This window comes from Macrobrachium nipponense, chromosome 19 (genome assembly GCF_015104395.2).
Source record: "Macrobrachium nipponense isolate FS-2020 chromosome 19, ASM1510439v2, whole genome shotgun sequence".
NCBI lineage: Eukaryota > Metazoa > Arthropoda > Malacostraca > Decapoda > Palaemonidae > Macrobrachium > Macrobrachium nipponense.
The window spans coordinates 44,397,239-44,416,159 of record NC_061088.1 but is presented as its reverse complement, the minus strand read 5'-3'; the positions used below and the strand labels follow the sequence as shown (position 1 = coordinate 44,416,159).

The 18,921-nt window shown below is 39.0% G+C and overlaps 1 protein-coding gene across 6 annotated transcripts in view; it reads right to left on the bottom strand.

Annotated features, from left to right (window-relative positions):
• Positions 1-18,921, bottom strand: part of LOC135216728 (uncharacterized) — a 481,792-nt gene that overhangs the window by 265,046 nt on the left and 197,825 nt on the right. For all 6 annotated transcript variants that reach the window (XM_064252201.1, XM_064252232.1, XM_064252208.1 and 3 more), the window contains exon 10: positions 8,822-8,931. In XM_064252201.1, coding sequence (XP_064108271.1) covers positions 8,822-8,931 — 110 coding nt within the window. The remainder of the gene's footprint in view (positions 1-8,821; positions 8,932-18,921) is intronic.

Genomic DNA, 18,921 nt, shown 5'->3' with positions numbered 1-18,921 from the left:
CACACACACACACACACACACACACATATATATATATAATATATATATATATATAGATATATATATATATATATATATTGATTATATATATATTCAGATTGTACCTCTGAACTGAAAGCCTCCAGTCTCCCTAAATCATCTCTACTCCCATTGGTTGCCTAGATTTACTCTCCACAAGTGTCCTTAATGAGGGAGGAGCCTCACCTGCCCGAGATTATAAAAGGATGGGGCCACAGCAGCTCTCTCTCAGACCTTTCTCAGATACCCTTTTTCTTGCTCCCCTGCTTCCTCTGGGGGTCTCTCAAGTGCTCTAATACCACCCATAGTGCACAGAAATATCAGCAGATGAGAAGACAACCAGATCCAGGATTTCCAGGTACTATGAAATGTAATTTCTAGTGCAGTCAGTGAATCGGTTTTCCCCTTGTCTGTATTTCATTTAATTCTCCCAAGGCGACTTTTCCCCCTTCTTTGTTCAGCTTCTCACTCCCCAATTTTGGTTTCAGTGCTGTGATTAATTCCTCTTGTGGCTAGTAATGATATTAAACATCCACCTACTTAATAGTATTCCTTCCTGTATAAGCTCCCATTCATTTTATGTCCCCTTGAGTGAGCTTGAAAATGTAATGTTAAGAGCAAGTAGTGTGTAACGTTTCCTATGTGTACCTCGCATTAGTATTGAAGCTAGAATGCAATCTCTTTCAAGAGAAATGCCGTGCCTGATTGTGGGAGATATATTGGAAACTAGAAATAACGCTTGCATTTAAATAATACGCTTTGCATGAATCATACCTCTGGGTCATCTCCCAGCCATGTGTTTCCAGTGGACATGCAGTCAATCTCCTCATTAATTTCTGGACCTACATGTAATTTAAATGTAATTATAGTTCTGTAAAACTAAAGAGTTTGTGTGAATTCCGTCTTTCAGTAATATCAGCCTTCAGCCATAGATTATTGGTTGTTATAAACATCGTCCCGTCTCACAAGGCCATTTTAGGGGTTCCAGAAGGTCACATCCCCACATTGTATACTGAGGGATGGGCAGTTTATATAAATTTGTGACCAGATTTTTTCTTTTATTTACAAAACCGTAATTGCGTTGAGGTTCCACATTTACGACATTTTGGTCACGTTTCACGTTGAGTTTCCGTGAATTTCGTGATGAGGTTTTTTTTCTCTCCCTTTTTACCTTACCAACCCGTACTGGCGTTGAAGCTTCCGCCTTCACGACATTTATTTGTCACGTTTTATACTGAGTTTCCGTGAATTTCGTGACTGAAATTTTTATTTTCCCTTTTACTGTACAAACCCATATTGGCATCGAATTTCAGCCTCTACGACATCCATTTGCTACCTTTTCACATGAGGATTCCGTGAATTGCGTGACCAGATTCTTTTGTTTTGTTTTACGAAATTTATTACCAAATCCCTTACCAGTGTTGAGTTCTCCGCCGCACTACGCACCAGTAGTAACTGTGTTTGCAGGGATTTACGGTCATCTCGCCAAGTCTGTATCGAGCATTTCCACATACCTCTGGCGACATTTGCCGTTTTGCAACTGCTTTCCACCCTAGTATTCTAAGGCTAGTCTACTAGCATTTTATGGCTGAGGAGATGGCCAGTAACGCAGCACTGGAGGAGGCTAAGGCCTTCACAGAAGCCGGACGAGCCCTGGGGCTGGAGGGCGCAAAGCTGATCAGTTGGGTGAATCTTAAGCTGAAGGAAGCAGCCCAAGAGAGAGCAACCGAACGGGAGAAGGAGAGGGAAGCACAAAAAAGAAGAGAAGCAGCTGAAAGGGCATTCCAAGCAGCTGAAAGAGAAGCGCAAGAAAGAAGAGAAGCGGCTGAAAGAGAATTCCAAGCTGCCGAAAGGGAGAAAGAAAGGGCACATGAACTGGCTATGGCAGTCCAGAGTGCCACTCTGGCACCCCCGAGTCCCACGTCTACTGTGCCCTCTCACCTCCACTGCATGGGCGGCCTCATTAGGGCTTGGGACGATAATGAACCCAACACCTGGCTCGATCATGTCAAGCATGTGTTTGGGAACTTCAATCCAACCCCTCAGGAAGTGGCCCTCCTCCTTGGCAAGCATCTCGCTGGCAAAGGGCGGACTGCATTTGAGGCCCTTCCCCTGAATGAGCGACATAATCTCGCCCTCGTCTGAGAGGCAATCCTTGGGGCTTACGAATTGACCCCAGACCGGTGGAGGCAAAAATGGAGGGCTATGCCCAAGGAGGCTAACCAGACGTGGACAGAATGGGCAGCCAAGAAGACACCGGCACTCCGTAGGTGGGCGAAGGCTTCTATGACTCTTTTGGAGTGCTGTAAATGGGCAAAGCCTATGACACTCACCATCCATTGCAGAGTTCCTTAAAAAAGAAAATACGTCCTGCTCTCCCCCTCACTCCTGTTGCCACCTCTCAGCCTACCCAGCGCCCTAATAACCTTCCTCGGAAACCTGTGTGTAGGCATTGCAACAAACCAGGTCACACCATGGAGCAGTGCCTCTCAAAGGTGGATCCTCCTCAGCAAGCTGCTGCCACTCCTCCAAATGGACTACCCAATCAACAAAAACAACAGCAATTGGAACAGAAGCAACAGGCCCAGGCCTGATTTTAGCAAGAATTTCTGTGACACATGCAGAGTGCATGGGCACACTGCTGCCTGGGCAGGATGCCCCAAGAAAGCTCCTGTTTCTGCCATTGCTATGGCCGTGACGAATCCATCCACTCTAGGCCCCCCTACTCATGCCATATTTGTGGCACCTCCAAGAGGTCGCTATCCTGCCCACCAGGTCCGAGCTTTCGACGACACTGGTGTGCAAGATTCCATCATCCGAGAGGATAAAATTCCTTACGGAGCTAAGGTTGATAGGCATCAATTCATAACGATGGAGAGCCTCAACCATGTCACGATGTTCCTACCTACTGTCCGGTTGAGAGTCACATGACCTCACAGTTCGAAGATATGTACCATGGCAGTAGCAAACTATATACCAGGAGGTTATGATGTCCTGCTAGGACAGGATTTTAAGTCTCTTCCCAACTTTATACCGTATCATGGCCCCCACCCTCACATAGCTCCAGACCCGTTCCACGGGACTCCAAGGACTATCTCTGCACCGCCAATGCCACTTGAAGGTGCCAGGCAGTGCCAGGCTCCATCTCTCATGGATGTTGAGCCACATTCAAGTTCTTCCACTGAGTCAGGAACGGCCTTAGTGCCAGTGCCAAGGCCAGACTCGAGTCTTCCTCCTGGAGCTCTAAGTCCCGGTCGCTCTCCCTCCGCTGGCTTGGCCCCACTACCCATGCCGGCAGTCAAGGAAGAGCCGATTCCAATAGGAATCCTCCAGGACACCCATGACCATAGTGGACACACCACCAATGGTGCAGCCTCACAGGCCGCACCAGAGTCAGTCCTTCCCACGGGTAAACCCATCCCGAATACCATTACCTCATCCAATTCCCCTCCGTCAGCAGCTATCTGGTCCCGGAGTAATGACTCTGCCAAATCCTATTTGGCCAAAGAACTCAGGGAACCAAGCCATGCAGCATTAGGCACGGGGACGAGTGCCAAGGCCCCAGTTGTTGCAGCAGCTGGAGCAGATGCCCCTTCAGAATCTTCAAAGGGCTTGGATCCTCCAAGGCCCCCCATGGCATTGTCAAACCAACCTAGGAGAGGTCAAAGGAAGAAGGGAAAAGGGAGTCAATGTTTTCCCAAGCCTTACGAGAGCCAATAGCCTCCCTGTACTGGTGCCTGGCACAGTGCCACCCTCTTCTAGAGAAATCTGACCCTCTCCATCCAGAAGAGAGTGCCAGACTCTGCTACTTCTACTTCTTTCTGACCCTTTGGTAACTTTCCCCTTTTCCTTTTGTATTGTCTGCATCTAATCTTTTGTGGTTTCCTTTCTTCATATTTACTGCCTCGAGGCATTTATTGTATATTGTATGCTCTGTTTAGGCAGAGCCAAACTGCCAGCTGCCCTGGCCGTGTATAAATTAGTACTTCTTATGAACTACTGTTGTAAAAGTGCCACAACTGCCACTGTGCCCTATTCTAGGAACTTAGAATTCCATTTAACTTTGTGTTAATTTACTTTACGTAAGTTATCAACCTCCCTGTATGACAAGTGAAATGGCGGTAAGGATGTTGAAAAGATGTTAGCAAAGCATTTATAAATGAGAAGGTTACGTTAAGGATGACAAAGTGAAATGAAAACTTTCGCTCAGCGAGTGGGTGAGCAAGGCTAATTGAAACCTGTGGTGAGTGAGTGAGGCCACAGCGTGCTATCGCGAACAGCTGACAGTGTAAAAGAGAGCATGATTTACAACAACAAAATTCTAATTTGTTATTAAAAGCAAACGACATTAAATGTTCTGGCAGAATGATAGATGCTAGTACTGAGATTTATATTATTTATGTTAAAACATCAAAATTTACTTTATTTGGCTTAAATCATTATGATAAAAGTTTAGGAGATAAACTTGCCTTGGGAACGAGAAATGGCTGGCAGGGCTGAAAAGCTAAGCGAGCTAGCTGCGGTTACCAACACGTGGAATAAGAGCTGAGTTAACAAATTCCCCTAACATTTCACAACCAAAAGAATTATACTCTTCTTTTGCCGTGACTATTAGTAGAAAACACTCGTAACTATCTAGTCATGCTAATACATGCAATGAATCCCTGGGAAAGCACTTCCTAGTTCTAACTATCACTTTCTGGCATCTAACACTGACACTGGCTCATGTCGGGTACAAGCTGAAACCTGCTAACAGAGGATTCGAGGGCATTAATGTGTACGCCGCTAAACTAAATCTTTTGGCGCTCTCACCGTTACGCAATAATATCTCTAACTGAGAGAAACAAGTCTTATTTAAAACACTTCTAAAATAACTACTTAACATACCTTAATGCTAACAATGGTGATAATAACGGTCATAAGAATAATAATAATGATAAACCTTACCATCTGCCTGACTCGTGTCCCGCTTCCTTGCTACGTGTTTATGAACGCTTTTTATGATTTATGCTTTGTAAAAATAATTTGCTGTTAAGGGATAATGCAATCTTTTCAACTTTTAAACGGTTCCTGGTTAGAATCCTGGCCAGGTCATGCCACTTTTATGTGTGTGGGGTCTTGATTGGGGGGTTTATGAATGAAATTTTTAGTTTTGCTGAAAAAGGTCCAACACAACACACACACGTAAAAGATAAGGAGGAAAATGGAATGCTTCTGACTTATTTTAAGTTAGATAACTGTGAAATGCTTTAAAGGTCGCCATGGAAACTCAGCCGATAGATCTAAACTAAGTTTATTTACAAAGAAAAAACATTGAGCAGCCTGAGATAACTGAATGGCATATGGGCCACGTGGAAAGAGCACCGTGTACTGTCTGAATTATTCTATCATTCACAATGTGAGAAAATGGCCGAATTCAACATTTATGCAAGGCTGGTTTCCAACTTAGTTTTCTCAGGTAATTAAGCATTGGTAAGGAGGCAGGGATGCATGGAGTCGGCAGTTGGCAATCTTAGTTGGCTTGTGCATGTAGCTTGATGGCTGATGAGGGCTCCAACCAGCAATGAGGAACAAAGGGGCTGAAACAAGTCAGCTGACTGCTATAGGACCTAAGAGCGATTGAGAATGAAGTCAGGGCATTCGCGGGGCACCTTGGTTCAAGTATGGCCTGCGGCATTGTCTGGAAAGATGCCAAACACAGCCAGCACAGAGTTGTGGGAGAAGAGGTCTCAGGCTAGGACTACCTAAAACCTACCCAGCAGCCCATATAACCCCTACGACCAGCCCCTTCTTATCCTACAATAGGTTTCTAGTCTTTAACGGGCTTATCCCCAACTTTGGGGCAGAACGGAAATGCCGATCCCGCAATTTGTAAAAGTGGGGTTAAAATGGCGACTACTCCTAGCTAACTGAAAAATTTCGATTTCTGTGGAGGCGAGACGATGTAAAAACGTAAATATATATATATATATATATATAATATATATATATATATATATATTCGTTAAAAGCAATTGCTTTAGTGGCATCAATAAGTTTCTTGCAGGTATCTTCATACCGACGAAGTTTTTTCCGATTCTCGTTCGTCAATTTCTGGTGAAAAATACGCAGACTTCCTTCTTCCATTTATTGAATTTTGTCACGACAGCTGTTTCGCCTTATGGCATTATCAAGCAACTACTGATTTACAATCTGACCTTTCGGCCTATTTATTTCATCGTGTGGGAGGTATGACCTTGAGGTATGGGTACTGGTTAGTCTAGGGATTAGCAGCTTAAAGTTTAAACAGTGGTTAAATAAATTTTCAAAATACAATGCCATGTGCTAGAGTTTCCTTAAATGTATGTTTAAAATTTAATATGTTACATGTTGGTTTTAGATAAAAATTACAAAATTACATACAGGAATGAAAATGAATATAGAAATCTAAATACAGGAATAAAATTATATGTATATATTTTATAGCATGCATGCTGTGCTCTGTGGTGAAGACTTTGCCATTTCTTGATGTCCTGGTAAAACAACAAGAAGGACAATTTAAGACGACCGTTTATACGAAAGCAACAAATGCTGGCCGTTGCTTGAACGCACGCAGGGAATGCCCGGACGCATACAAAAAGTCTGTCGTGAGTGCGTATGTCAACAGAGCCTTCACACACAGCTCTTCATGGAGAGACATACATAACGAACTCGACCGAATTCGCCAACTGCTGACAAACAACGGCTATGCAGATCAAATTATCGAAGCAGCAATAAAAAAGAAAATGGACGAATTTTACCAACCCAAAGCGATGACGAAAAACGAGGAGAATTTGATTATTTACCATCGTGTACATTATGGGTCTGCATACAAGGAGGATTGCTGCACACTACGCGCGATAATAAACAGAGGCGTAACCCCAAAAGCCCCTTACCATAAAATAAGCCTCAGGATACATAGTAAGCCCAACCTTGTAGCAGCCTTAGTAATGAAGAACAGCACCGCTCCGGGGGGACCGAAGGAGATGTGCACGAATGTAGTTTACAAATTTACTTGTCCAGAGGAGGTGTGTAAACCTCACAGCCAAAACTACATCGGGCACACTACAACGACCCTTCGGAGACGTCTGCTGGCTCATAGAAATCAAGGGGCCATCCATCATAGAAGGCACCCAGGTCGTGCACAGAGAAGATAACTACGGTCGCCTATTAATAACGGAAGCGGTGAGCATCGCTATTCAGAAGCCGACTTTGAACGTCCAATAAGAATCGGACCACATACTCCCCTCCAGCAGGAGAAGGAATACGCAAGCCAACAGGGACCAGACAGTGCACCCCAATCCACCGAGAACATCGCGCCCCTTGGAAGACATGAGAAGACCCAGCGTCAGCGAAAGTCAAGTAACATCCTTGCTCAGGTCGCTGAGACCCCGCCCAACACGAATCAGCAGCCGTTAACCAACGTATACCATTTGGGGACACACACACACACACACACACACACACGCACGCTCACTCACTCAAATTTAAATCATACACATTTATGTATAAACAGAAATTATCTCTTGTACCTTCATGCATGCTATAAAATATATACATATATTTTTATTCCTGTATTTAGATTTCTATATTCATTTTCATTCCTGTATGTAATTTTGTAATTTTTATCTAAAACCAACATGTAACATATTAAATTTTAAACATACATTTAAGGAAACTCTAGCACATGGCATTGCATTTTGAATATTTATTTAACCGCTGTTTAAACTTTCACTCTTATTGTCATACTACATATGTCCTTATGTTCTTTGTATCCAAAACAACGCCCTTACGCTGTTAATCCCCAGACTAACCAGTACCCATACCTCAAGGTCATACCTCCCACACGATGAAATAAATAGGCCGAAAGGTCAGATTGTAAATCAGTAGTTGCTTGATAATGCCATAAGGCGAAACAGCTGTCGTGACAAAATTCAATAAATGGAAGAAGGAAGTCTGCGTATTTTTCACCAGAAATTGACGAACGAGAATCGGAAAAAACTTCGTCGGTATGAAGATACCTGCAAGAAACTTATTGATGCCACTAAAGCAATTGCTTTTAACGAAAATTGTATTAGAGAAAAAACTATGCCCTAAAAGTATATATATATATATATATATATATATATATATATATATATATATATATATATATATATACATACATTTTGCCTGTATATGTATACATATACACACAGAAACAACAAATGTTTTCCATTCGGGATGGGTAACAGATATATGGAAAAATAATGTTTGCAACCAGCTTGTAAATTTTTCTTCAAACTGTTTCCAAACTATGTTTCCTAGTGTGGAGAGGCCTTTATTATTCAGAAGATGAAACTTATCCATATGGAACATGCCCAAAGGGGCTACTGACTTGAAATTCAAGTTCCAAAGAATATGGTGTTCATTAGGAAGGAGTAAGACAGGTAGAGGGAAATACAGAAAGAAGAGAACCATTTTCTAGAGTTGCCTGGTGTGGCAATATTAAACATGTGTTCGATGATTTAACAAAATTGCTACTTTCCTTTTTAGGCAAGTGTACACTACTCCTCATTGATAAAAAAAATAATGAAACTAAAATTTTTGTGTGGCTTTAAAGAATTAAGTGGGTACTGGAAGGTGATCCATTGCTCTCTACACTGTAATTCATTAAAGACACATCAAGATCAAACTTCATTAGAGAATCTATACTGCAAAAGTGAAGACTTAGTACTGTATCATAATGGTTATGAATAAACACTCCATAAAATCTATGTGGTATAAAGAACTACTGAAATCTCACCTTTAATCATTTGACAAGACCGACAGGAGGAATCTTGATTTAAGAGATCACTTGCAGATGCAAGAGTTGTTGTATAGTTGTTGATTATATATGTATCCTCTACTTTTGGCCTAGAAATAAAAATGATAAAAAAGGTAATTAAATTTGTTGAGTTTTTCAAAATAATTTTGGGTATTTCATTCATATTAGTAATTTTTAGTCTACAGTAAATCTAGATACCATCTTGTAAAGAAGCCAGGACACTGAAACCTATTTCATGAATACACTGCAGTTGTTTCACACGAACATGGGCAAGAATTCTTATTCTTTGGCTGCTATTCTCAGTGCATTAATCAAGAATAGGAAGGGTAGATACATACATTATACTCGTACCTAATGCAATATCAATTTTTTTTCAAAGAAACAATGTTTTTATAACAAAACTTCATATTTCTATGCCCACCAATCTGTATTGATCATGAAAGAAAGCAGTTCATTGTACATGCCCAGACCACTGTGACCATCGGTCCCAAGTAACTCTCAGAAGAAATGGGTAACATCCTGCAGGTAGACCTTAAAAAAATGTTGTGGGATATTATGTACTCAAAGTAGGGCACTTCCTGCCAAACAAATTTAAAAACAGTAGAAGAAGAAAGATTGTAAACTTCATAGGTTCTGAGGGATATCAGAGTATTCCTGAAAAATAAGGTAACAAAGTCCAAAGGATTTCTTGTGAAGATGAAAAGCCATCTGAATTCTACAACATGTTTAAGATAGGCCAAGATAGTCCTTACTGGGCAAAGGAGACACTCTTCATTAAAAGAAGCCTACAAAGCTAGAATAGAAAAATAGGACACTGGACAATCTTACGGCCCCACGAATCAATTATTGGAAGTAAAACCAGCTGCAAATGAAAACCTAATTACTGAAGTACATTGGCATAAATGAGAGACAACCATGCATGTCAAGAAGCTATTTAATATGCTGGGTTTCTACAAGGAAAAGCAAAATCAAAGTGTTTAAGATATAAGTAAAGTAGTGAGACTCTGGAAAGTGTGTGCTGCATAATTTTTTTAACTTATTTTATATTTGCATTTACATGGAGTAATACGATTGGATTATATGAATATCATTATTTCAGTATGTATGATTTTCTATAATATAATGCAGATTACCTTATCACCTTATTTGGGAAATGTGTAAGTCACCTTATTCAAGAATCCTTGAAATGTGCAGATGTCTTTCTTGGATCTTACCCTCTGTAATTAATCTGTAGACAAGATTCTCAAGATCGATTTGAGGAACCACATCATAAGCTTTATTATCATAATTTCTTTGTATACAGTATTAATAGATGACAACTGTGAAGTATGTAGCCATTTATTACTGGATTTGTATAAAAATATGAACATTTCTACCAACACACATTACCATTGCATGTTTAATTTCTACACCTTAATTTATTTTACACATACTTATGTTTCTCTGTGTTTTATTGTAGGTGTTCACCAGATCTACCAGAGCAATTACCGTATTATCAAGTCCTTTTATTGGCCTTATGTGCCAATACAAAGTGATCCTTAGGCAGCATAAAATGAGAATCAAATCATAACTTGGGGTTTGGCATGAGACCTCACAATTAACAAAAATAATAGAACAAAACTGAAATGTTCCAGTCATTGTCCAGGTCCACATCATGCTGGAGAAAGATTTTTTCTAGAGCAGCTTTATGGCTGACAACAACTCTCCTTAGGGTCATGGAAGTCAGCTAAAATCAGAACAAAGGTATCAAATATGTGATATGATGGCATGTAGCGCGATTGACCCTTTGGCTTTACTATTAAAAAATGACTAAAAGACAAAATATAAAATTTACTGTCACTATTCTCCCCAATGGAGTATCACATTTTACTGGATTGAATTTTTGGAAGTGGTCTCAAGAAGGTTCTGTTTACATGCCTCTTTACTTCATTTTGGCAATGGCTCCTCACACTCACTCACTTCTGAAATAAAATCCTCAAAACAAAACTGTAGGTTCTTTTCTTTTTTAAATGATGGGAAGGGATGTGAGGTAGGTTGCTCTGTTGTCTACCTGTTTGCTGTTTGACTCCCTTTTCCTCCTTAGTCATTAGCACACACACACACACACACATAAACACACACACACACACACACACACACACACATATATATATATAATATATATATATATAATATATATATATATATAGATATATATATATCTATATATATATTATATTATTATATATATATATATATTATATATTATATATATTATATATATATATATCATATATTTTATATATATACTATAATATATATATATATATAATATATAATATATATATATATATATATACATATATGCTGACTTCAACGCCTTTGTCAGCAGTAGAGGGACAGTTGCCAAATATACATAACTATTATCCCTATTTCCTAACATATACCTCATCCCCTAACTTCTATATAATTCCCAGTCTTTCCAGAAACATAATCTATAGGCCTAATTCACCTTTACCTCTGCCACCGACTGTTAAGGGGGCAAATGACCCCATTTAACTGAAGGAGAGAACTCCTAACTGATAGCAAACCCTACCTTTGTTGATTCCCATCGTCTGGCTTCCCTGTAGTTAGCTGAAAGTCAATCATGAATCTTAGGCAAATTCAAACCCTCGCTATACAAAAATATAATCTTTATTTTCCCAAAATAGTTAACAAAAAAATTGTATAAAGTGAATTAAAGAAAATAGCAAAAAAAATCATTATTGGATATAATTATCCCCCTTATCCTCACTTGTCAAACAACCACATGAGTCTTTATCAATACATATCATATAAAAGTCAAGAGAATTCATTTTTAGGTACCAACAATCGAACCCATATGAAATAAAGGAACCACAATGATCATACACTGAAATATATCACGAGAACAATGGATAAATGTCTACATTTCCCCTTTCTAGAAGCTGAACTCAATGTTGTTATACAAACTTCTTCAAAGCCTTTCTTTCACTTTACCTTGTGATGGACCTTCTAGTGCCCTCCAGTTTTTGGATCACCACTGATAGATTCTTGTCTAATCAATCAATAAGTTCCCATACTGGGGTTATATCTGCTCTCCTTTGCGCTCATGGACATGTGCACTCATGCCTACTAAACAATGCACGAATGTACGCACGCTAGTCTATTCTCGGTTTCGATGTACGTGCATTTTCCATTTCCCATGTAAGAGCCTTATATAGTGCACATATTGGTGACCTCACATATCCTGGGCAGATGTATAAGTGGATATGTATTAAGGTAAATGAGGTTGACAACCTTAGTGTTTGGTGTTTTGGATACAGGTGCAAAGAGCAGTGAATTTCTTAGATGTTCATGTCTGATCGCACCAGAGAGACTGCGAGCGCGTGTGACCTGAACAGTGAAGGATCAGATGTTCATGACATCACAAGAAAAGGTTACACAAGGTCACCAATATGCGCGCTAGATAAGACCTGTACATGGGAAATGGAAAACGTATGTACATCAGAACCGTGAATAGACTAGGGTGCATACATTTGTGCATCAGTTAGTAGGTGTAAGTGCATATGTCCATGAGCGCAAAGGAGATTAGATATAACCCCAGTATGGGACCTTATTGATTGATTAGCAAGAGTCTGTCAGTGGTGATCCAAAAACTGGAGGGTGCTAGAAGGTCCATCACAAGGTAAAGTGAAAGAAAGACTTTGAAAAATTTTGTATAACGACATTAAGTTCAGTTTCTAGAAAGGGGAAATGTAGACATTTATCCATTGTACTCGTGATATTTTTCAGTGTGATAATTGTGGTTCCTTTATTTCATATGGATTCGGTTTTTAGTACATAAAAATGAATTCTCTAGACTTTTATATGACATGTATTGATAAAGACTCGTGTGGTTCTCTAACAAGTGAGGATAAGGGGAAAATTATATCTAATATGATTTCGTGGAAGAGTAATAGTGGTTTAATGATATTTTTGGTATTTTCTTTAATTCATTTTATTCAGTTTTTATGTTAGCTATTTTGGGAAAATAAAGATTATATTTTTGTATAGCGAGGGTTTGAATTCGCCTAAGATTCATGATTGACTTTCAGCTAGCTACAGGGAAGCCAGGCAATTGGAATCAACAAATGTAGGACTTGCTATCAGTTAGGAGTTCTCTCCTTCAGTTAAATTGGGTCATTTGCCCCCTTGACAGTTGGTGGCAGAGGTAAAGGGGAATTAGGTTTATAGATTACGTTTCTGGAGAGACAGAGAATTATATAGAAGTTAGGGGATGAGGTTGATGTTAAGAAATAAGGATTATAGTTATGTATATTTGGTAACTGTCCCTCTACTGCTGACAAAGGCGTTGAAGTCAGTGAAATTCGAGTAGTTGAAGGGTCAGCCAGCCTTCTAAGGCAGAGGCAATGTTCATTGTGTTTAGATATGACAAGTGTTGTAAATGCAGCAGAGATTATGGTATAATAATTATGGTTGGGTTGTCTTACAGAGATCACCAGTGTAGCAAATACATGCAATCACAAGTGTATAATCATATATATACTTCCTAATGCGGGAGCAAACGACTTTAACATGTTTAAGATGCCATTCCTTAACCCTCTTACGCCGAAGCCCTAAAAATCAAAATCTCTCCTGTATGCCGGCGCCGGTTTGGAGTGAGCGTGGAAGCGGAAAAAATAATTTTTTCAAAAAATCACAGCGCGCTTAGTTTTTAAGATTAAGAGTTCATTTTTGGCTCATTTTTTTTCCATTGCCTGAAGTTTAGTATGCAATCATCAGAAATGAAAAATAATATCATTATCATATGTAAATAATGCGATATATGGTAGCAAAAAAAAAATTCATAGATAATTGTATTCAAATCACGCTGTGCAAAAAACGGTCAAAGCTAACGAGTTACTTTTTTTTTCGTTGTATTGTACACTAAATTGCAATCCTTTTGATATATAATACATAGTAAAACAATAAAATCAACACCGGAAAAATATTATCACAAAATGATGTACGAATTCGTAACGCGCGGACGTAAAAAAATGTTATTTTCAAAAATTCACCGTAATTCTAAATATTGTTCTAGAGACTTCCAATTATTTTCAAAATTAAGACAAATGATTGAATATTACGATACTGTAAGAGTTTTAGATTAGAATTGCAGATTTCGACCATTTCGGACGAGTTAAATTTGACCGAATGTCGAAATTTTTATATATATATTTTTATATGCACATATTTCGGAGATGGGAAAAGCTACAACCTTCAATTATTTTTTATTGTATTTTTCATGAATTTGCGCACATTTTGATATATTAAACTCTATAAAAAGGCTAATATGAAAAGGAGCAAATATTAGGATAATGCGATGTACGTATTTCGGAGACTTGCGGCCGCGAATCGGCGCGCGTAGTGAAGGTAAATATATTTTTCAAAAATTCACCATAAATCACAATATTGTTTTAGAGACTTCAAATTTGTTTCAAAATGAAGAAAAATGACGGAATATTACTAGGCCGTAAGAGTTTTAGCTTACAATTGCGTTTTTCAACTATTTCGGTAGAGTCAAATTTGACCGAACGTGGTTTTTTTTTCTATTTATCGTGATTTATATGCAAATATTTCGAAAAAAGAGAAAAGTTACAACCTTCAATCATTTTTAGTTGTATTCTACATGAAATTGCGCACATTTTCATATATAAAACTTTATGTAACAGCTAATTTTAAATGGTGCAAACATTTCGACAATCGCACAAAAAATTCTGATTTTTTCGGAAGAGTTACCGCACGAACGTAAGGAAAATGTTTTTTTTTTTCATAAATTCACCATAAATCGAAATTTAAAATTGTGCTAGAGACTTCCAAGTCGTTGCAAAAGGAAGGTAAATGATTGAATATTACTAGAATATAAGAGTTTTAGCTTACAATTGCGTTTTTCGACCATTTCGGTAGAGTCAAAGTTGACCGAAAGTTGAAATTTTTGCACTTAACGTTATTTATATGAAAATATTTCGAAACTGATAAAAGCTACAACCATGGGTTGTTTTTCGTTGTATTGTGCATGAAATTGCGCACATTTCCATATATAAAACTTTATGTAACGGCAAATTTAAAAGGGTGCAAACATTAGGACAATCGCACGAAAAAAATTTATCGGAAGAGTTATCGCACGAACGTAAGGAAAAAGTTTTTTCATAAATTCACCATAAATCGAAATATTGTGCTAGAGACGTCAAATTTGTTGCAAAATGAAGGCAAATGATTGAATATTACTATAATATAAGAATTTTACTTTACAATTGCGTTTCTCGACCATTTCTGTAGAGTCAAAGTTGACTGAAGGTTGAAATTTTTGCACTTATCGTTATTTATATGAAAATATCTCAAAACTGATAAAAGCTACAATCATTAGTATTTTTTTGTTGTATTTTACATGAAATTGCGCACATTTTCATATATAATACTTCATGTAAAGGATAATTTAAAATGGTACAAAAATTATGTCAAAGTGACGATATAATTTCCGAGATGTGTCACTGATACTTTTTAGTGTGATAAGAAAGAAATTCGCGCTTGCGCGCCTGCGTAGCGATTGTAAACAAAACAACGCCTTGATCCGTGAACTCCCAGCATCCCCCAAGGAGCGTGATACAAAAGTTTTCGGCTGGTAGGCCTATTAGTATTTTTCCGCGAATTTTTAAAAAAACTTTTTTGAGCCGACGTATGATACGTCCAATCGGCATACGGGAGACATTTTGACTCGACGTTTAATACGTCCAATCGGCGTAAGAGGGTTAATGAGGAAGTAAGTCTTAAATATTTCCTTTCATTATTACTTTTTTTATGTTAACAATTTGCTCATAATTGTATTTCCTTTCTATTTATTTTATTTTTTTGTGGTTTGCCATTGAGTGCAATGCATAGGAATATGTGGTACGACATGTTTCATTTATGTATGTGAGCAAGTGTGAGAAAGAGTGCTGCCCAAGTGATTGTGCAAGATTCAGCAAATACCTCGAGGCGAAGGTCCAGCTCACATTTTCTCTCTTGCCTCTTCCCATTTTCTATGCAATGACACACATTGGATCAGTTGGTAACCTTGGCCTTCAAATGGAAAGAGAAGATCTCATCCCATAGAGTAGAGAGTTATTTGTTTATTGGGAATTGGTGCATGCAATTTCTTATATTGGGGATTGACACTTTGTTACTTTCGGCATTGGTGGTTTGTGTGGGGAAAAATATACCGATGTTATTGTGGTCAGGGTGAAACCTGAATCATGAGTCCCCCTAAAGAAGAAAAAATGGCCGAAGCAAGGTAACGGTCAATCTTTGTGCATAAGACAGCTAATATAAGTGTGGGAGTTAGCCCTTTTCAAGGCATTGTTGATGGTGTTCTGTCCCAACCAGTACAAATTTTTATTATGGGAGTGAATAACTAAAACATGCCAAGGGAATTAAAAATGATGCAGAGGCATTCACAGAGGCAAAAGCCTTGTTAGATTTCAAAAAAGGGATTTGTCATTTAGATGCTGTAGTTTCCAATACACAAGGTGTCGGTCATGGACTGAATTACAAGCATTTCTAAGTACAGCTTATGGAACAAAAGAACACAGAAATATAGTGAGAGACCTAAGAGGCCTTTACGAGATTAGGAAAGGTAATAAAAACCTTAGCGGGAGAATGGATACAGAAATTGAAAAATTCCACATGGGTAAATGGGAATAATATTTCACTTGATAACTTACAGAAACTTGTTCACTTCTTGCAACTTCTACACGACGTCCCGGACGCCATTGTAGATAGATTTGATGAAAAAAATTTAACCCACGTCAGAAACACATGTCCAAATGTCCCACAGTGGATAGTACATTTTTTAATGGGACCAGTCCCAGAAATACAACACAAAGAGACTCAGAATTTTCTTGTCCCCATTTGTGTGCAAAAGTGGAATATAAGAGAGGATCAATGGATCAAGGGTAACAGCAGTTGCATTGCTTCAATTGTAATAAACCAGGGCACACAAAGAAAGTATTTTGGAGTCAAATATTGTGGAATATGCAAAAGTGCAGATCACTTTTGGCAGTCTTGTCTCTCTCAGAAACAGAGAGACGCAAGACCCACACCTCAGAAATCCGGAAGTTATAATAAGAGAACTTGGCAGGCTAGTTACTCAAAGGGGCAAAGGGATCGACGAAATTTTTGGAAAGCCAATCAAAAAAAAAGGGTACAGGTGATTTGTACGTGCTATTGTGGTCTCACAGGGGACGCCCCAGAGCCCAGGCCAATAGTTGAGGAACAGTGGGGGGATGTAAAGATCCCAATTTTCATTGACACAGGGGCATCCATAAATCTATTAGATAAAAGCTGTATCAAGTCCATGTTCTCCCAATACCCTTTGAAACCCTCAACAGAGGTGGTGTGTGATGTGCAAGCCCATAGATTAAATACCTTAGGTTTTATAAGAATATGTTTTACTCTAGGGGATAGAGTACTAATGGAACCATTTTTGCCTTGGGCAACAGACTTGTTGGGCCATCCTGCAAGTAGGAGACACAAGATATCGGTCCATACAGGTGTTAGTGGCATGACGGTTGGGATACAGGGTGTTTTTATTCCATATGCGGATATAATTGAAACTGAGGATACAGAGGTTCACTCACTCACTCCACTGGCTGCGGGTCTCCATGGCTCTTTGCTACCGCTACAAGAAGCTTCCTACGACCACGGTCCTGTGCAACATCCCACTAATCCCTGGACCATCCACTCCAAGCTTTGTCATGTCCCTTTTTATGTTATCAGACCATCTCATGCGGGGTCTTCTTGGAGGTCGTCTGCTCTCTGGTTTTCCTCTAGTAATCTGGCTTTTCAGTCTATCCTCACTAGCCCTGGCCACATGCCCTGCCCACTTCATTGCTCATTATCAGGGGTACTTCTGTCATTTCCCTCAGTTCATGATTACGCCTCCTCCATTGCCCCATCTCTGCATCAAAGATTGGTCCATATATCCTTCTCAAGATTCCATTCTTAAACACTTCCAACCTTCGTTCCAGATCCTTTGTCAGCCTCCAGGTTTCGCAACCATACGTTAACATGGGTCTAATAATGGTTGTATAGGCCTTCAACTTTGTTCTCCTTGATAAAATATTGCTATTGAAAACTTTGGCTAAACTAAAGCCCAAGTACATCTGGCTGCTGCTGCTATTCTTAGTTTTACCTCTTCCTCTACTCTATTTTCAGCTGTAACTGTTGATCCCAGATATTTGAAATTCTCGACAGCTTCCAACTCCATATTTCCTCACCTGATGTTACCCAGTATCCTCTCTTACCTTGAAACTTTCAAGATTTTGGTTGTAGTCTTATTTATTTCCAGGCCAACTTGATTTGCAGCCTCTCTAAAAATGCTTATTTTTCTATCAATTTCCTGGATGTTTTCATCACAAAAGTCAATATCATCTGCATAAGCTAATCACACATAGCCTCCCCAAGATGTACTACACTACCCTGTGGTGTTTGTCTCATGACCCATTCCAGCACTAGGTTAAAAAGAATCGTGGACAGTGCGCATCCCTGCTTTAAACCGTTGTCAACTTCAAAAGGATCTGTTGGTTCCTCTCCAATCCATACTCTGCCTCTCATATTCTGTAACACATTTTTATTAGGCGTATAAGCCTCTCTGGTATTCTGAATTCTCTCAGTATCCTCCACAACACCACTAGTTGGACACTGTCATATGTCTGTTTAAAATCTATAAAGGCATGCCAAGAGTCATTATCATATTCCCAGTATTTCTCCAGTATCTGCCCTACAATAAATATTTGGTCTATGGTTGATCTAGACGCTCTAAACCCTGCTTGGTAATCCCCTACTATGGTTTCACTGTGTCACTTCAGTCTACTATATAATAGTTTAGCTACAATCTAATATCCAACAGTTAAGAGACAAATACCTCTATAATTCCCACATTCCGTTCTAACCCCTTTCTTGTGAATTGGCACAAACAGTCCCTCCTCCCATTCTTCAGACATTTCTCCCCTTCTCTAAATTCCAATCACAATTTTTGCCATTGCTTCTAGTAGTTGTCTTCC